Source organism: Mauremys mutica, chromosome 12 (assembly GCF_020497125.1).
Source record: "Mauremys mutica isolate MM-2020 ecotype Southern chromosome 12, ASM2049712v1, whole genome shotgun sequence".
Lineage (NCBI taxonomy): Eukaryota > Metazoa > Chordata > Testudines > Geoemydidae > Mauremys > Mauremys mutica.
Genome location: NC_059083.1, coordinates 15,304,740 through 15,324,463, shown reverse-complemented (window position 1 = coordinate 15,324,463; position 19,724 = coordinate 15,304,740). Strand labels below are relative to the sequence as shown.

The 19,724-nt window shown below is 48.0% G+C and overlaps 2 protein-coding genes and 1 long non-coding RNA gene across 3 annotated transcripts in view; all 3 read left to right on the top strand.

The window, feature by feature from the left end:
• The window catches only part of LOC123346596 (zinc finger protein 250-like), a 10,385-nt gene extending 9,210 nt beyond the window's left edge, over positions 1 to 1,175 (top strand). Inside the window, exon 4 of the mRNA XM_044984073.1 lies at positions 986 to 1,175. Coding sequence (XP_044840008.1) covers positions 986 to 1,175 — 190 coding nt within the window. The remainder of the gene's footprint in view (positions 1 to 985) is intronic.
• Positions 1,176 to 4,208: 3,033 nt separating this feature from the next.
• Positions 4,209 to 6,815, top strand: LOC123346072. The gene is made up of 3 exons (XR_006572917.1): positions 4,209 to 4,267; positions 6,159 to 6,246; positions 6,767 to 6,815. It is a non-coding gene; the product is annotated as an uncharacterized LOC123346072 (long non-coding RNA).
• Positions 6,816 to 6,838: 23 nt separating this feature from the next.
• LOC123346048 (zinc finger protein 850-like) lies at positions 6,839 to 11,897 on the top strand (the record flags this gene model as incomplete). The annotated part of the gene is made up of 3 exons (XM_044983250.1): positions 6,839 to 6,893; positions 9,360 to 9,473; positions 9,778 to 11,897. Coding segments are annotated over exons 1-3 (2,268 nt in total), but the record flags the coding sequence as incomplete, so codon positions are not given.
• Between the last annotated feature and the right edge of the window lie 7,827 nt (positions 11,898 to 19,724).

Genomic DNA, 19,724 nt, shown 5'->3' with positions numbered 1-19,724 from the left:
GTCTTGTTCTTGTGGATGTTGAGGCCAACCTGTGATGACGTGGCTGCCACTACGTTGGTCTTCTCTTGCATCTGCTGTTTACTGTGTGAAAGGAGTGCAAGGTCGTCGGCAAAGTCCAGGTCATCAAGCTGGGTCCACAACGTCCACTGGATTCCGTTCCTACGCTCGTAAGTGGATGTCTTCATAATCCAATCGATGACGTTAGCAGGTCAATGCTGAAACCACTGAGCTATCCCTCCAGTGATCAGTGTCTCTCAGCATGAACACTGATGGTGAGAGTTGGGTACGTCCAGACTACCCGCCATATCCGCAGGTAGCAATCGATTTTTCGGGAATCGATATATCGCGTCTCCGATATATCGATCCCCGAACGCGCTCCTGTCGACTCTGGAACTCCACTGGAGCGAGTGGAGGTAGCGGAGTCGACACGGGGAGCCGCGGACGTCGATCCTGCACCGTGAAGACCCGAGGTAAATCGATCTAAGATACTTTGACTTCAGCTATGCTATTCACATAGCTGAAGTTGCGTATCCGATACCCCCTCCCCCAGTGTAGACCAGCCCCTAGATTCAGAATGCGAGAGACAGAGACTGAAATGGAAGTTACTGCCTGTGAAAGCAATGTTAAGTGAGCCTAAACTTTTGTCAAGTTAACTGTGTACATGATAAAGAGGGGGAATGAGGGAGCTCTGAGAAACACAATTGCAACAGGTAATCTTAAGAAAGCTGTTAACCGCAAAAGAACAACTCTTTAAAATGGGACAACTTGGTTTTGCTGTGTTCCTAATAAGGAAATATTAATGAGGAAATGTGCTTATCTGTATATTGTTAAAAATCTATGTAAGCTTTTATTGTTTTCATCTTTGCAGAGCAGCTCGATGCAGCTGTCTCTCCCCGCATGCTTGTATTACAATAAAGAAGCCTCAGGCTGTCTGATCCAAACGCAAGGCCTGGGTAATTTCCACGACACTGTCTGATCCCTGCAGAGATGTGAGATACCGTTGGGAGGGGGAGAAGTTGGGGGAACAGAGCTGGGAAACTGTTGGGTTTGCTCCTCCGAGCCTTACAGCCGAGGCTGAGAACTGTGAACTCGCTGCACCGGTACCAGAGAGGGAGGGACTCAACTTGGACTGGCTGAGTCGTGTGAAGCTGCCCCTGAACTCTAAAGGTCCATGAACGACATCCCGGACAATGATAGGGGAGGCAGTAGCGTCTCCCTATTCTTGAGATGCCAAACTTGGGCTGAGGCAAGAAGGGAGCCGGGGATGTCAACAGACCTGGGCAGCCTTGAAGCCAGGCCGACCCCCATCACTGAGGCCAGAGGGAGATGAGGAACCCGACAGTCCACCCAGTCACCCCTTCCCCATCTACCTCAGTGTCCTGTGTTGGGATGACAGAGACTCTCTTTGCCCCCCCATGCTCACCACTTATGTATGGTTCTGATATATCGTGTACAACGTAGGCCTGGTGAGGGATCATTGGAAAAGTCATGATCTGCCATTGAAATGCGTGTAACACCAGTGCATGTAGAATGGTGAGTTTTTAGTGTATGTTTGTTGCTAGGGTGACCATATCCCAGGTGCCCAAAAAGAGACACTGAGGAAGGTGGGAGCTGGAGGGGGTAGAGTGGGTGCTGGAGGGGATGTGGCAGGGGTAGTCACAAGGTGAGGTGTAGTTAAGGTGACCAGAAGTCCTGATTTTTATAGGGACAGTCCTGATTTTTGGGTCTTTTTCTTATATAGGCTCCTATTACCCCCACTCCCCCATCCCAATTTTTCACATTTGCTGTCTGGTCACCCTAGGTGTAGTGCAGTTTCCCACTCTGGGAGAAGAGGGGTTAAAGCAGCCCTTGGGGAGGCTGGGCAAAGCCCAGCCAATGAGAGGAGGACTTGCGGAGAGAGCCAATGGAAAGGAGGCTTGATGGAGCAGCATGCGAGGGCCATATAAAAAGGACTGTTCTGCAGAGCAGAGAGCAGTCTCTTTCTCCAGCCTGATGGAAGAGGACTAGTTGTCTATAAAGAGAAGTGTCAGGAAGAGCAGGGTGGGGTCAGGCGAGTAAGCGGAGCTGCAGCCTGACTGGCTGCCAGACAGAAGCCCCGATAGGAGGCAGGGAAGGGGCTGGGGCTACCGGGAAGTGGCCCAGGGATAAAGAGGTAAGCAGCAGCACTTGGAGGAGAGGCAGTAAGTGCTGCTGCTAGAGGGTCCTGGGGGAGGGGCCCAGAGAAGCAAGCGGGTCTGTCCCACTTGCTGCCAAAGAGAGTGGCCCATCGAAGAACCACAGTTTGCCCCTGAGGGAAGGGCTGTACTAGGGGCTGCAGTTCGGCACCACGGCGACAGGCTGGGAGCAAGGGCTGCTGGTTCTCCTGTATGACGTGACCTGATTAAAATATCATCTGGATCATTGTTGTAACCACTGTTCTATGTTTGCAAGAAATCTTGTGCAAAGGTGGTCAAGTGAGGTGCCTATGGAAAGGATTGCAATAGCTGGGTATGTTTGTTCTAGTTGCATGCATATGTTATTGATGTGTTTAAAATTATTAGTATTGGCTACATAGTTGTACTTCCATGAGTTTGATTCTCAGTAGCCCCAGTGAAGCATTTGGCCAGCGTATTGCGAAGGAACGATTCAAATTGCGTGGCCCAGCAAGAAGTACCTGACTGACAATGGGCCTCGGGAGATGCCAGTCCACATCGGATGAGCCTTCCTGGGAACATTCAAACTAGCATGTGGGCCATGGCTTCTGCCTGTAAAGTCATGCGTAGATGGGTGATTTGCCCATGTGATGGCTCATGTGACTGGACATTGTTACTGTTCTTTTCAATGGGATTCCCTGCACATGATGCAAGTTATAAAAGACCCTGGAAACATCTCCATCTTACCTCTTTCCTGCTCCAGTTTCTCTGCTGCTCAAACCCTTGGACTATGCATTTGTACGAAGGGGAGCGTTCCAACCGGGGAATGGAAGTCCTTCTAATGATTTGGGAGTAACCAGAAACTTGATATAAGCCTGCAGTTTATTCCATCGCTGCCGAATCAAGAGCTTTATGATTATTGTAGGTATTTGATTCCTTTGACCAATTTTAACTCACCTTTCTTTTTATTAATAAACTTTTATATGTTAGATACTAAAGAATTGGCAACAGGATGATTTCTGGGTAAGATCTGATTTGTATATGGACATGAGTGTGTAGCTGATCCTTTGGGATCAGGAGAACCTTTAACTGGGGACACTGATTTTAATGACCACTCATCCCTCTAAGCAATGCTTCTAGTGGTGATACAAGGGGACTGGAGTATCCGAGGGAATTGCTTCTCTGACTTTGTTAGCCAGAGCGATGACAAAGAAGTTCGCTTTTCGCTGTACCTTGTGAGTGAAGGACTACCTATCATGGGCTGTGCCTGCCCTTGGTCTCAGGAGTTCATCCTGAATTGGATACTCTCAGTAATGTCCCACTAAAGCAAACCTTTACACCGCAGAAAGTGGGGGGAACGGAGTTTGGGGCTCAGCCAGAGGGCTGTACCCCGAAGAGGACACTGGTCCAGGAGAGATGCGGCTCTGGCTTCTGAAGACATGGAGCCAGCGAAGCAGTGACAGAGCGTGAGACGCCACCAGAGGAGGGTGCCCTGCTGATGGACTGAGATAATTCCCTGCACGACCAGCAGCAGCTCTCTCCCAGCAATGCGGCTGCACTACAAGCTGTGTGTGACCTGCTGGGCTGCCCCCCTCCACTTCCTCTTCCCCGCAAAGAGAGAGTCAGGAACGTTCCCGCCTCTTACCTCTGTGCATATTTATTGGTTTCTCCTAAAGTTAGTTAGGATTATAGGGGAAAGTGTCAGAGCGACCACCAGTGAGAGTTCCTGGCCACCAACTTTGGTCATGAGACCCCCTGGGCCAGATGATGGGCCCTTCTGATCATAGCGCCTGGGAGTGGAACAGGAGCCGGACCCAGAGATGCTGCAGCGCGATCCCTGCAGCGCTAGGACCCAGGAGCAGCCGGGAGGCGGCTCCGGGCAGCGAGCGCTGGGCTCCGGCCCGGCCGCAGGAAGTGACTCGCAGCCGCTGCGGTGACTCTGGCTCCCAGGCTCCTGGCGAGATCCCCGAGCCCCGGGGGGCGGCTGGTGCTGGGAGCCCGGAGCCCTGGCTGCAGCCGGGAGAGGGGAATCTCCAGCAGGGCCCTTCCCGCTGCTCCCCCCCCCAGGAGCCTCTCCCAGGGCAGAGCCCCCAGCCCGGCCCGGCCCCTGCCCCGGGGCCCCGCTCGGAGGGAAGGTGAGAGAGACCCGCCCCCCCCCGGCACCCCCGGGCTGCAGGGGGCGGAGGCTAAAGAGGTGCCGGGGGTGAGGGCAGGCGGGGGAGCGGGGTGGGGGCAGGAGGCGGGTGCTGGGGCTGAGGGGGGCAGGCTGGGATGGGGAGGTCCCAGTGTGTTATTGTCTAGGGTGACCAGACAGCAAGTGTGAAAAATCAGGACAGGAGGTGGGGGGTGATAGGAGCCTATATATGAAAAAGACCCAAAAATCGGGACCATCCCTATAAAATCGGGACATCTGGTCACCCTATGTATTGTCAGACACCCCCGTGCTGGCGGGGTCTGTGTCTCATGAGTTTCGGGGTCTGCCCGGGGCCCTGGTCTGTTTTTCCTGCAGGATTCAGTTCTCAGCCCCACCGGAGTCGCTGCTGATTCTGGCCGGTAGGGAGAGTGGATGGGCCAATGGAATCAGCCTTTGTCTGCCTGTCCCTGGGGGCTGCTGGGGGAGTCCAGGGCAGCTCGTTCTTCGGGTGATGCCACCAGAGGGCTCCGGCTGTTCCTCAGGGAGAGGAGTTTACAGGGCAGTGCGGGGAAATCCCCCAAAGTGGCCCCTTTTTTTCCTTTTCTTTTTCTAGCATTTGGCTTAGAGTTGCTGTTACGGGAAGTGTCTCAAGAGCCTCGGGGGAATGTGGACGTGTGAAAAGGGGGTTTGCAGCAGCCATCTTAGTGTTTTTAAGAGACAGAGCAGAAGACAGGCTGTGAGGGAAAATTTAGCCGGCCTTAAGCTTTAGTCAAGGTCCTCTGAGTTTGGTCAAGCTTGCTTACAGGCCTTGAACTAAGATCCTGCTTGTTTCTGTGTACAAGGGGCAGAAGGAGTCAGAATGGAAAAAATCCCCTCCCCAGGCTCGACCCAGGTCCACCAGAGCTGCTGGGGAGAGGAACCCCTCCCTCAGCCCGGCTCAGGACCACAGCAGCTGCCGTGGCTGGGGAGAGGTGCCTCTCACCCTGCCCCGAGCTGCTGCGGTGAGAGAGGGCTGGGGGGTGTCCTCTCCCCACCGCAGTCTGCACCCCAAATCCCTTGTAAGGGAAAATCCAGTGGCATCCAAACCTTATAGGCCCAAGCCTCATGTCGAGCTGCCAAGGTCAGCTCGCTGAAATGAGGGCACAGAGGAGGCAGTGGAAAGTACCCAACAGTCCCCTAGCCAAAAACAATTTGCCATATCCTTCACGGTCACCGTTTCACCGCAAAAGGACAGACAGTAAATACCAGGAGAGGCCTAACATGGGAAGAATTTAAGTTTGCTCTAATTTATATTGATTTTGCAACATTTCTAGTAAGGAAATGACAAGGCAATGTATGCAGCCTTGTGTAACGAGTTTGTGCTTTTAAGCTTTATAAGCCTGTCTGTAACCAGCTTCGGGGAGGCTGTTTCCAATAGCGGTCCGCCCCTGTGCGCTGGTAATCAGTCAAAGGCCTCAGGCGGTTCTGATCCAAACACAACGCCTGGTCGTTTTTCCACGACAAGGCTAACCCTAACCCTAACGTCACGAGATTTGTAGAAGCGGCGATTGTGCGAGGTGGTTGGGGAAACGACATGAGAAGCTGTTTTCTAACCTTGCTTTCAGATAAGAATGGGAAGGAAAATGTATAACAAGATTCAGCTGTATCTGTTGATATATGTGATGGGAACCTATAAATATGTGCTTTAAACTGTTGTACTTTGGAGACCTGCCTAAGAAAGGGAAGCCCCCCATCCCCGTAGGCTCCCCCTGCAGTTGCTTGAAATAAACTGCCTCTGACTTGCTGCTAACAAACACAAGAGTGAAGAATCTGTTTCTTCCATGGGAATCTGCGGGTGACATGGACTGAAGCCCCTTCCGTAACCTCCCCCATTGCTCCTCTCGCCCTGACAGACTGAGGAATCACGTCCACATTTCGCTCCAGATGGTCCCGTCTTCCAGGAGACAGGGAAGGGAAATGGCTGTGATGGAGCCAGTTCAGGTAGGAGATTTTCAGGGAGCTACTGGGCGGGGTGAGGGAGAGGCAGAGAGGAGACAGGGTGTGAGAAACCTGCTGATTTTCTGAGTAGGCCCATTGGAGGCGGGGGAGGGGAGAGGGGACATTCCCCAATTTCTCAAACAGGAATCAACCCCGTAGGCAGGCCTGGGAACATTTTCCAGACTCCCAATGCTGGAGCCTGGACCCACTGGCCTGAGGCTGCTGTGAAATATGAAGAGAAGCTGTTGGTATTCCGGTCCCTGTCCCCGGCTCAGAGCTCTGGTTCCCATGTCAGGCTGTGGCTGGCAGGCATGTGGGAAATAAGAAATCCCGGCCCTGCTCCGTCTGATGTAGGGGACAGGGAGCGCTCACCTTCTTCCCACCCTGAAGCCTCTGAGCTGGGTGGGGGTGGGATTCTGCCAGTCTGGCCCTCCCAGAGCTTCACATTTTTTTCCCCTTCCCGTGACTAGTGGGATTGTATCTGGGGCAGCAGGTGCTGAGGGAGGGACTCTTGTTGTTTCAGATGCCGGTGACCTTCGAGGAGGTGGCTGTGTATTTCACCCAGAGGCAGGGAGCTCTGCTGGACCCTGCACAGAGAGCCCTCTACAGGGACGTCATGCAGGAGAACTATGAGATGGTGACCTCGCTGGGTAAGGGATTCCCGTCTGCTCTGTTATTAGAAGCCGTGGGACTTAAGTATCTGAATGTGTTCAGGTTCTTCCTCAGTCAGTTACATTAGAGGCAAATGGGTTCCATAATGCACAGCTGCCATGTGAGAGAGAGTTGCATCTCTGTGCCCTCTCCAGTGGAACATGGGTGTCAAAACCCAGTGGACAAGCTAAACTATCCCCACCCCTCCACCTTTCAAAGGGGCATAAATCGAGCATTGTCCTGTCTGTGTTGTTTCTTGGCTGCACACACAATCCCTGTTCACCTCCCTTGTTGGGACTAGCTCCAGCCCAGGGGAGGGCTCTGGGCTCTTCAGGTTTAGAAAGAGGCAGGGGTTTAAGTGCAGAGCTGTGTGTGAGTCAGCAAGGCCCCCAGAGTGCAGAGATCCTGGGAACGCCTAGTGAGGGTGTAGTAATAATTCAGCTCACCTCCCCAGACAACTTCCTCTGCGCAAGGGGGCTCAGTGACCACGTTCCCTTCCTCTTGGATAAAGTCATTGCGGAGAAACTAAATGGATTCTTTGCTTCAGTCTTCACGGCTGAGGATGTTAGGGAGATTCCCAAACCTGAGCTGGATTTTGTAGGTGACAAATCTGAGGAACTGTCACAGATTGAAGTCTCACTAGAGGAGGTTTTGGAATTAATTGATAAACTCAACATTAACAAGTCACCGGGACCAGATGGCATTCACCCAAGAGTTCTGAAAGAACTCAAATGTGAAGTTGCGGAACTATTAACTAAGGTTTGTAACCTGTCCTTTAAATCGGCTTCGGTACCCAATGACTGGAAGTTAGCTAATGTAACGCCAATATTTAAAAAGGGCTCTAGGGGTGATCCCAGCAATTACAGACCGGTAAGTCTAACGTCGGTACCGGGCAAATTAGTTGAAACAATAGTAAAGAATAAAATTGTGAGACACATAGAAAAAGATAAACTCTTGAGCAATAGTCAACATGGTTTCTGTAAAGGGAAATCGTGTCTTACTAATCTATTAGAGTTCTTTGAAGGGGTCAACAAACCTGTGGACAAGGGGGATCCGGTGGACATAGTGTACTTAGATTTCCAGAAAGCCTTTGACAAGGTCCCTCACCAAAGTCTCTTACGTAAATTAAGCTGTCATGGGATAAAAGGAAAGGTCCTTTCATGGATTGAGAACTGGTTAAAGGACAGGGAACAAAGGGTAGGAATTAATGGTAAATTCTCAGAATGGAGAGGGGTAACTAGTGGTGTTCCCCAAGGGTCAGTCCTAGGACCAATCCTATTCAATTTATTCATAAATGATCTGGAGAAAGGGGTAAACAGTGAGGTGGCAAAGTTTGCAGATGATACTAAACTACTCAAGATAGTTAAGACCAAAGCAGATTGTGAAGAACTTCAAAAAGATCTCACAAAACTAAGTGATTGGGCAACAAAATGGCAAATGAAATTTAATGTGGATAAATGTAAAGTAATGCACATTGGAAGAAATAACCCCAACTATACATACAACATGATGGGGGCTAATTTAGCTACAACGAGTCAGGAAAAAGATCTTGGAGTTATCGTGGATAGTTCTCTGAAGATGTCCACGCAGTGTGCAGAGGCGGTCAAAAAAGCAAACAGGATGTTAGGAATCATTAAAAAGGGGATAGAGAATAAGACTGAGAATATATTATTGCCCTTATATAAATCCATGGTACGCCCACATCTCGAATACTGTGTACAGATGTGGTGGTCTCACCTCAAAAAAGATATTCTAGCACTAGAAAAGGTTCAGAAAAGAGCAACTAAAATGATTAGGGGTTTAGAGAGGGTCCCATATGAGAAAAGATTAAAGAGGCTAGGACTCTTCAGTTTGGAAAAGAGAAGACTAAGGGGGGACATGATAGAGGTATATAAAATCATGAGTGATGTTGAGAAAGTGGATAAGGAGAAGTTATTTACTTATTCCCATAATACAAGAACTAGGGGTCACCAAATGAAATTAATAGGCAGCAGGTTTAAAACAAATAAAAGGAAGTTCTTCTTCACGCAGCGCACAGTCAACTTGTGGAACTCCTTACCTGAGCAGGTTGTGAAGGCTAGGACTATAACAATGTTTAAAAGGGGACTGGATAAATTCATGGTGGCTAAGTCCATAAATGGCTATTAGCCAGGATGGGTAAGAATGGTGTCCCTAGCCTCTGTTTGTCAGATGGTGGAGATGGATGGCAGGAGAGAGATCACTTGATCATTGCCTGTTAGGTTCACTCCCTCAGGGGCACCTGGCATTGGCCACTGTCGGTAGAGAGATACTGGGCTAGATGGACCTTTGGTCTGACCCGGTACGGCCTTTCTTATGTTCTTATGGATGCCACGTTCCTCCAGCAGAGCACAGGGACAGGTTCCACTCACGGAATGTCCTTAGTGACAAATACTCCACCAGTGCTCCATGCACCCTGATCTGGTCTGATTTCACCCCCTGCGCAGGATTTCCCCTTGCCAAACCTGAGCTTATCGCCCGCCTGGAGCAAGGGGAAGAGCCGTGGGTGCCCGATCTCCAGACCTGCGAGGAAAGAAGGCTTCCAAGATGCCCCCATACAGGTGAGGACTGACACAGAACCATCTAGGGAGGGAAGGAAAAAGTTGAGATTCCCCAAATATGGTGTGAGTAAACACCTTCAGTTCTTCCTCGTTACAGCCAGGACAGGGCTGTAGTCAGCAAATATCGCTCACGACTTTCCACCCATCCTCTTAGATGCAGGAGTTTCCTTCCCATTTCTCCTTCACTTTGGGTGGGATGTGGAGGCAGAATCCAATTGCTCAGTCTCTCTGTTGGGTTTTCCCTCGGTGCTATTCCTCTTTCTTCCAAGCACAATGACTCCTGTCTGGATTGTCTCTCTTCCAGAAGGTGCTGAGCGAGGGAATGAGAATGAGGAGGAGAATCATTATCAGGAAGTTCCTGGAGAAGTGCAACCCCAGGCGACCTTTGTGGGAGGAGCTGAAGGGAAATGTTTCAGTCCAAAGTCAGCACGAAAGTCACTTAAGAAAAGCCACACAGGAGAAAGGCCCCATAAGTGCTTGGACTGTGGGAAAAGTTTCGTGCAAAGGTCACACCTTGTTTGTCATCAGTCAATCCACACAGGAGAGAGACCGCACAAGTGCTTGGACTGTGGGAAAAGTTTCATAAGAAGGTCACACCTTGTTTGTCATCAGTCAGTCCACACAGGAGAGAGACTCCACAAGTGCTTGGACTGTGGGAAAAGTTTCAAACACAGGTCACACCTTGTTAAACATCAGTCAGTCCACACAGGAGAGAGACCCCACAAGTGCTTGGACTGTGGGAAAAGTTTCAAACACAGGTCACACCTTGTTCAACATCAGTCAGTCCACACAGGAGAGAGACTCCACAAGTGCTTGGATTGTGGGAAAAGTTTCAGACGGAGATCAGCCCTGGTTAAACACCAGAAAATCCACACAGGAGGGAGACCCCATAAGTGCTTGGACTGTGGGAAAAGTTTCATGCAAAGGTCACACCTTGTTAAACATCAGGCAATCCACACAGGAGAGAGACCCCACAAGTGCTTGGACTGTGGGAAAAGTTTCATAAGAAGGTCAAACCGTGTTGAACATCAGGCAATTCACACAGGAGATAGACCCTACAAGTGCTTGGACTGTGGGAAAAGTTTCAAGGAAAGGGCCTACCTTGTTAAACATAAGGCAATCCACACAGGAGAGAGACCCCACAAGTGCTTGGACTGTGGGAAAAGTTTCATACAAAGGTCAGACCTTGTTTGTCATCAGTCAGTCCACACAGGAGAGAGACCCCACAAGTGCTTGGACTGTGGGAAAAGTTTCATACGAAGGTCACACCTTGTTTGTCATCAGTCAGTCCACACAGGAGAGAGACCCCACAAGTGCGTGGACTGTGAGAAAAGTTTCACAAGAAGGTCAAACCTTGTTCGACATCAGGCAATCCACACAGGAGAGAGACCCCACAAGTGCTTGGACTGTGCGGAAAGTTTCATACGCAGGTCAGTCCTTGTTACACATAAAGTAGTGGACACAGGAGAGAGACTCCACAAGTGCTTGGACTGTGGGAAAAGTTTCAGACGGAGATCAGTCCTGGTTAAACACCAGAAAATCCACACAGGAGGGAGACCCCACAAGTGCTTGGACTGTGGGAAAAGTTTCAAACAAAGGTCACACCTTGTTCAACATCAGTCAGTCCACACAGGAGAGAGACCCCACAAGTGCTTGGACTGTGGGAAAAGTTTCATACAGAGGTCAGAGCTTGTTTGTCATCAGTCCGTCCACACAGGAGAGAGACCCCACAAGTGCGTGGACTGTGAGAAAAGTTTCAAAAGAAGGTCACACCTTGTTTGTCATCAGTCAGTCCACACAGGAGAGAGACCCCACAAGTGCTTGGACTGTGAGAAAAGTTTCAGAAGAAGGTCACAGCTTGTTCAACATCAGTCAGTCCACACAGGAGAGAGACCCCACAAGTGCTTGGACTGTGGGAAAAGTTTCAAACACAGGTCACACCTTGTTCAACATCAGTCTGTCCACACAGGAGACAGACCCCACAAGTGCTTGGACTGTGGGAAAAGTTTCATACGAAGGTCACAGCTTGTTTGTCATCAGTCAGTCCACACAGGAGAGAGACCCCACAAGTGCTTGGACTGTGGGAAAAGTTTCAAACACAGGTCAAACCTTGTTGAACATCAGGCAATCCACACAGGAGAGAGACTCCACAAGTGCTTGAACTGTGGGAAAAGATTCAAACAGAGGTCAAACCTTGTTCACCATCAGGCAATTCACACAGGAGATAGACCCTACAAGTGCTTGGACTGTGGGGAAAGTTTCAGACGGAGATCAGCCCTGGTTAAACACCAGAAAATCCACACAGGAGAGAGACTCCACAAGTGCGTGGACTGTGGGGAAAGTTTCATAAGAAGGTCACACCTTGTTCGACATAAGGCAATCCACACAGGAGAGAGACCCCACAAGTGCTTAGACTGTGGGAAAAGTTTCATAAGAAGGTCAAACCTTGTTGAACATCAGGCAATCCACACAGGAGAGTGACTGTGTAAGTGCTTGGACTGTGCGAAAAGCTTCACATGGAGATCAGATCTCATTCAACATGGGAGAATCCACACAGGATCTAAACTTCTGTGACACATGACAAAAAGGGTTAAGCAGCTTCCATGTAATTGACTCAGATCAGGCCTTGTTACACATCAGGGAAAACTAAATCCTCAGTACCACTTCTAGGGCCGGCTCCAGGCACCAGACGAGGAAGCACGTGCCTGGGGGGGCGGCACTTTTTGCTTGGGGTGGAAAAAAAGCTTGAGCTGGCTCTGATCACTTCAAACTAATCTTATTGAGAGCGGCAACAGTTCCTCAGTAACTCTCTGCATTTGATTTTGTTACAAAATCAATAAGTTCGGATGGCATGAGCCCCAGAGGGACAGACGGTTCCACGAGCAGTCCTCCTTCGATACCCCATTAGAGATTTCAAAAGGTCTCTTACCTCTTGATTGGCGCCTTGGGGTTCGAAGGGGAACAGTCCGCAGTAGCTGCCGCTGGCTGAGCTGGGCGTTACCATCCGAGTCACGGCATCAATAATTGTGGAAGAAAACAGAGTTTTTACTTTTAGGTTGGTTGTAACAAATCAGAGACAGTTTATTCTTAAGCAATTGCAAGAGGGGAACTGCACACCCAGGCAGGGAATCTCTCTTAGTCCAGGTAGGGCTCCAAAGATAAACAGTTGGAGCAAGACTTTCTACCTTTTTTTAAATCGACAATAATGATTATAGCTGAACAACCTTCCCACTTGCTGAAACCAGAAAACTGGATCTACATAAAGGTCCATCAGCGAAAGACCGCCCTGGCTCCACGCTGGAAAGGCCCTTATCAAGTCCTGATGACTACCAACACCGCTGTAAAATGCCAAGAACTGACTGTCTGGACCCGTGCTTCTCACTGCAAAAAGGCCTCTCCACCTCAAGAGGACTTTACGACTGATGATCAGCCTGTTTCTCCTTCTGGTGCTGCTGTTTCTTTTGGGCAGCAGAAAAAAAGGATAAGATAAAGTGCTAGTAACCTCTCCCTTGTCCACTGACAGAACTACCACGCATTTGATTTGTGCTAAAAAACCTAAAGCATTACAGGGTGATGTGCTAGTAACCTCTCCCCTGCAAAATGCTAAACCACCACTGTGCCAAGAAGTAGGAACACTTACTCTACTGAAACCACCAAAGCCCAGATATTTCTGACCACAAAGAACATTAAAAACTGGCACTGGTGGGGAAAAAAAATATTGTATACTAGCAAGAAGGACATTATGGGGACGAGTCTTGGAAATGTGATATTCATTGGACTTTGGGGTTTATTCCAAGTAATGCATGCTGTGCTTTTGGACAAGTACCTTCAGCATGTATAGCACTCCCCAGTTGGCTTTCTGATGATGAATACCAAAGGCATTTTGCTGCCACAAATGCTACTCCTACCATCTCCCCCACCACCACTACCTCCCCTGTAATATACCCAGATACAAATATATTCTAATGAAATACAGTGGCCAAAGCCTACACGTCTTAGTAATTTACTAAAATTCTGCTCAAAAAAATTGATTCTTTAAAATTCAAAATAAGTCATATAAGCAAACAAGTAAAAAAACAAATGGGTCAATAAAAATAGAAATCTAGACTATCACTACAAATAAGCCCCCAAAATCTAAAATTAATGGGTTCTATAGCAAGGTAAATATAATGGCCGTTCCCGAAATGTATAGCATGTGAAATGAAAAAGTCCCTTATTTTTACTTAGTCACCCAACTAGGGTAAATAATCAAACGTATACCCAAAAAGTCTGTTCTGCCACCGGAAATTTTACCTGTACTAAAATAATCCCAGTAACCAATAATTTAACCTGCACCATATTGCAATATATCCCTTCCCATGCTATTAATGCTAATGCCTCCCAAAAGTATCTAAAAGTGTTTAGCCAATAAATGTGGCATGGTACTTCACCTAAAAAAAAAAAAAGAGAAAGCTAAATTATGCTCGGGACTATAAATGTACACTGCCCGTCTCCAGTTTTCAGGTCACCTCTATATATTCTAATTGCTCAAAAGGAGCTGCCATTAGGTTAGCACAGCAAAGGGCCTGGGTTTCCTCTTAAAAAAAAAAAAGGGGGGGGGGGAGGGGACATCACTAATCATCTATAAAATGGTGCCAGTAGCGCAGCTGCAATTTGGAATATCTATAAAGGTCAACAACATAAATAAATTGGAAAAGGCCACGGGTCTTCTCTCTGGAGCACAGCTAACCCAGGTACAGGCTGAATTACGTGTTATCTCTGCCCTTAGTTCAATGACCCAGAAACTTCTGATGACGATGGTGCTAAATATCACTGAGGCTGGGAAGGCATTGTGGTGAGATCTGGCTTGTTCAGAAATTCAGGATTTCCTGAATGACCAGCTCATGGCCATTCAGAGTGATCTGGAGCATCATGCTTTGCCTACGGCTCTTACAGACACTTCAGGAGTATCATCTGATCCGTGGCCGTAAAGACTTTCTGGGTGGAAGTGCAGGCATTCGCAGTGCTCCTTCCAAGCATACGGACCAACTGGAGGGATGTGGGTTCCCACATACTGTATCTTGCTGGGTCCGTGGCAAAAATGCATGTGGGATTAAATAATTCACCAAAACATTTGGGAAATTAAACTACCTGGTATTCTTAACCGATTTGTAGTCAGTGCTCCTGGAATAACCCCCGAGATTTAAATAAAAATAGGGAATCAGTGGACACTTTGGCCTTTAGAACCCCCACAGCTTCAGCGTGTACAAAAAGTGAAGCCAGGGGAAGTTGTCACTGTTCATGACAACGTTTGTTGGAAGGGTATGGGACAAAAAACGACCCTACAGAACACCTGCTTTTCCAAGCTAATAATAGCCACGTGTATGTTGTAAGAGAAAACTTCAATAGGCCTCATATTTCTCCCAGGCCTCTATTTATCCAAGGTAAGCTAACTGCATAAGTGAGTAGGAGGGTTGGGGAAGGGGGACAAGAAAGAAACTTGCCAAAGGAGAAGGAGTGGTAAAACCAGTAACCGCAAGAGTACAACCTGTGAATAACAGGAAAAACTTCTTTAGCTATATTCTTAATAAGGCTTGTTTTTGATAAACTTCTAAGTTACTAATAAGGTTTGGAAAAGTGGGTGTGTAACTGTTTGTGGTTTTAAGCTTTAAGGTTCCTTGTTATCGGGAGAGCTACCAGCATATGCTTGAAATAAATAAGCCTCAGGCTGATCTGACTCAAACACAACGCATGGTTAATTTTCCACCCCAATGTCAAAGCCACCACTTTGCAAGACATACATTTTAATCTCACCACTGCTGCAGGCAATAGAGTTCTACAATCAGCCCTGAGATTCCAAATAACCCTTTAATTGAACTGCCTTAGTACCTGACCGATTCCAAAATTTGCTTTCACTGCTACCAAAGGTCCAGAAAATCTCTGAATTACAAGGTCAAATTCATATGCTCCAAAATATATATATCAAATTGAAAAGTGTGCCTTTCATACAGCCTATAGTGTATCTATTTTATGTACTAATTATGATGTATTGTGCTATGTAACTAAGGCAGTACAACAGCTGCATCATATTATTACAATGGGAATGTTAATGCTTTTATTGCTTTTGTTTAGCTTAAAATTATGTTGTCGTAAAGAATGTAATAATAATAATACCTTACATGTTCATACTAACCCAGGGCCAGTGCTACCATTAGGCGACCCTAAGCCGTCGCCTAGGGCGCCAGGATTCGGGGGGTGGCATTTTGTGCGCTCCCCACGGGGCACACGGGAGCTTCCGGTTCCACTCCTGTCGTGCCGCCAAAGAAGGACTTTCTTCCGATGTGCCGCGAAAAACAGCAGCAGGCAATTGAGCAGCTCAATGACTGCTGCTGTCGCCGGCGGCATTTCGGCAGAGAGTCCTTCTTCGGCGGCACGACGGGACTGGAACCGGAAGCTTCCACGCGCCCTGAGGGGAGCGCACAAAATGCCGCCCCTCGAATTCTGCCTAGGGCGCCAGAAACCCTGGCGCCGCTCCTATACTAACCATGCATTGTTGTTGCAGCCAACCAAAGCCCATGAGGCTAAACCATTTAATCTAAAATCAAAAATGCAAGGTTTAATAAAAATAAAAGTTTAAAATTGATTGTTGTGCTAGAAGCACAAAAGGGGTGTGTGTGGAAGTATAGTAGACATTTTGTGTTGTCAAGTGACAGAGTAAAAGACAGGCTAACCTTGCTAATAGCGCAAGATTTGTAGAAGCAGGGTTTGTGCTAGGCGGCTGGGGAAATGGTCAGAAATGCTGTTTTTTGACCTTGCTTTAATAATAATAAAACATAAACTGGAGCAAAGCTTATTTAAAAAAATCAGGCAAAAATGTATAAACAAACTGCAGCTATAATCATTCTTGTCTATAAAAAAAAAAAAGGTAGAAAGGCCTTGCCCCAATTGTTTATATTTGGAGCCCTACCTAAAGTAAGGGAAATTCCCTGCCCGAGTGTGTAGTTCCCCTCTTGCAATTGCTTAAGAATAAACTGTCTCCAGGATAGGCTGTAGATGGTTGATGATGTGCTGGAGAGGTTTTAGCTGGGGGCTGTACGTGATGGCCAGTGGTGTTCTGTTATTTTCCTTGTTGGGCCTGTCCTGTAATAGGTGACTTCTGGGTACCCATCTTGCTCTGTCAATCTGTTTCCTCACTTCCCCAGGTGGGTATTGTAGTTTTAAGAATGCTTGATAAAGCTCTTATAGGTGTTTGTCTCTGCCGGAGGGATTGGAGCAAATGCGGTTGTGTCTTGAGGCATGGCTGTAGACAGTGGATCGTGTGATGTGTCCTGGATGGATGCTGGAGGCATGTAGGTAAGTATAGAGGTCAGTAGGTTTCCAGTATAGGGTGGTGTTTATGTGATCATCAGTTATTTGCACTGTAGTTTCCATGAAGTGGATCTCTTGTGTGTCCTGGTCCAGGCTGAGATTGATGGTGGGGTGGAAATTGTTGAAATCCTGGTGGAATTCTTCAAGGGCCTCCTTCCCATGGGTCCATATGATGAAGATGTCATCAATGTAGCACAAGTAGAGGAGGGGGCGCTAGGGGACGAGAGCTGAAAAAACGTTCTTCTAAGAAAGCCATAAAAATGTTGGCATACTGTGGGGCCATGCGGATACCCGTAGCAGTGTCGCTGACTTGAAGGTATAAGTTGTCCCCAGATCTGAAATGGTTGTGAGTGAGGACAAAGTGACAAAGCTCAGTTGCCAGGTGTGCTGTGGCATCATCAGGGATACTGTTCCTGACAGCTTGTAGCCCATCCTCGTGTGGAATATTGGTGTAGAGAGCGTCTCCACTCAGCAGGCTCAAAAAAGAGGCTCTCTCTGGGAAAACCCAGCCATAGGGTAACCCAGTTTGTTACTGAAATATGCCATAGTTCTGGGGAACGCCCACAGACTAACTCCTCAGAGACAACAAAGGACTGACTGTCCCTGTTAGAAAACTCTTATTTGGCCGTCCACCAATAGAAAGAAAGGGGTAAACAAAGAAACTTACAATTCATCTGTAGCGTAGTGTGGCGCTCACCTGTGCCATGGAGTTCCTTGACCCCATGACCCACTAAAGACTTTTCCAGTATAAAGGTTCTGAGTATAAGAAGGGGCGGGGAGAAGGGCTCTGGCCACCTCCCCTGCTCCATCTCTACTCATGGGAGCAAGATCTCTTGAAAGACAGTAGGAGCATCATTGAGCTGGGGGTGTGGTCCTAGCTGGAAGGCTTTCCAATGAACATGGACTGCTGAAAGCTTTGGGGTGAGAGAAATCCCTTTGCTTGTAAGGGTACGGCAACACTCCAAACCTAAGTTGACCTGTATGAGGTTGACTTATAACCACTCCAGTAATGATTGTGGAGCTGGCCCTGGGTGAGAGACACCTCTCCCCAGCCATCGCAGCTCCTGTGGTCCTGGGCCGGGCTGAGGGAGGGGTTCCTCTCCCCTGCAGCTCCAGTGGACCCGGGCTAAGCCTTCAGAGGGGCCCCTCCCTGCCTGCCTCCATGGCCCTCGATAGCCTGCAGTGCAGCTGCGTAGCCTGCAGGGAACACAGTTTCTGACCCCCCCCACCCCAATCTCCCGTTAGCAGAGTGATTGCTAGTCCCTGAGTTCCCCCTTGGGGGCCAGACTTTCTCGTTCCCAGATAGTCTCCCATTACACCAGGCCGTGCCGGAAAGCATTTAGTGTTTGTACATTTTATCCCTTATGCACCAGAATTAACTAGATGCTAAAAAAGTGGGGAGCAGGGACAGTAAAATGGGGTGTTTTAGCTTCTCTGCTATTTCAGGGCGACGGGGTGAGTGCGAGAGATTCCCTCCTTCCCCTAAAAAAAGAATGAGGCGTTCTTGTGGTACCTTAGAAACGAACACCTATATTCGGGCATAAGCTTTGGTGGGCTAAAACCCACTTCAGATGCATAGAGTGGAACATACAGGAGGAAGATATACATACAGAGAACATGCAAAGATGGGGGTTGCTATGCCAACTTTGAGACTACTCAATTAAGGTGAGCTATTAGGAGGAGAAAAAAAACATTTGTAGTGATAATCAGGGTGGCCCATTTCAAACAGTTGACAAGACAGTGTGAGTAACAGCAGGGGAAAACTGATACTAGCTCGCCTGAGTTGATTAGTCTCACAGAGTTGGTATGGCAACCTCCATTTTTTCATTGTGTGTGTGTGTGTGTGTGTGTGTGTGTCTTCCTACTGTATGCACCACTCCATGCATCTGATGAAGTGCGTCATAGCCCACGAAAGCTTATGCCCAAAAAAATTTGTTAGTCTCTAAGGTGCCAGAAGGAGTCCTCGTTCCTTTTGCGGATACAGACTAATACGGCTCCCACTCTGAAACCTTCTTCCCCTGTCACTGTCACGCTCCACTCTCAACACATCAGGCTCAGTCCCAGCCATGGAAAGTTTAACCTGTCTCTGTTCTATCCGTCCATCTCCCAAGGTGTCACTTACCACCTGTCCCTGGCTCTCCAGGCTTAGGAGTCACAGCTTTGATGTCTATGGTCTTAGGTCAGATGCCTGAGTGCTGGAGAAGGAAGTGTCACAGACTTGGGAGTGTGCAGGGAAATCTCAATGAACTTCAAAGCACAGTTTGACCTTCAGATTTTATAGCCCTGCTTCCATCTATTGGTAAAATTGTTTCCTGGCTTTTTCTAGGTTTAGTCCAGATCATTTGTAGATGTGAAGGTGGTTTTGTCTTTCATTCTCTTTCTTTTATGATGATGATGCTAAATCTTTTGTAACTCATACAGCCGAATAAGGAGGTGAGAAGTGAAGCTGGTTTCGCCACTTCAGAAGAAAATGGGTAAATTTCTTAAGAGTCTCTGAGATTTTACTTTATGAATGTGAAATCATTTTATAGTCCACCCTGGCCTGTGGGTTTTTCTCTCTTCGTGAAGGCCGTGAGGTCACGTCTTTGATATTAGTTTAGTTGGATAGGTTGTAGCTCAGATTTCCCGCAGGTTTCAAGAGACAAATCGTCATTTGCACAAATCATCCTTTTTTAGATATTATTTTATTTTAATGTTTGTGTAACCCTTTGTCGTGAGATTTTTGTGTGTGTGGTTTGAACAATGACAGTAATAATAATAATAATAATTGGAGATATACCAATCTCCTAAAACTGGAAGAAACCTTGAAAGGTCATCGAGTCCAGCCCCCTGCCTTCACTAGCAGGACCAATTTTTGCCCCAGATCTCTAAGTGACCCCCTCAACCCTGGGATAGCAGGCCAAT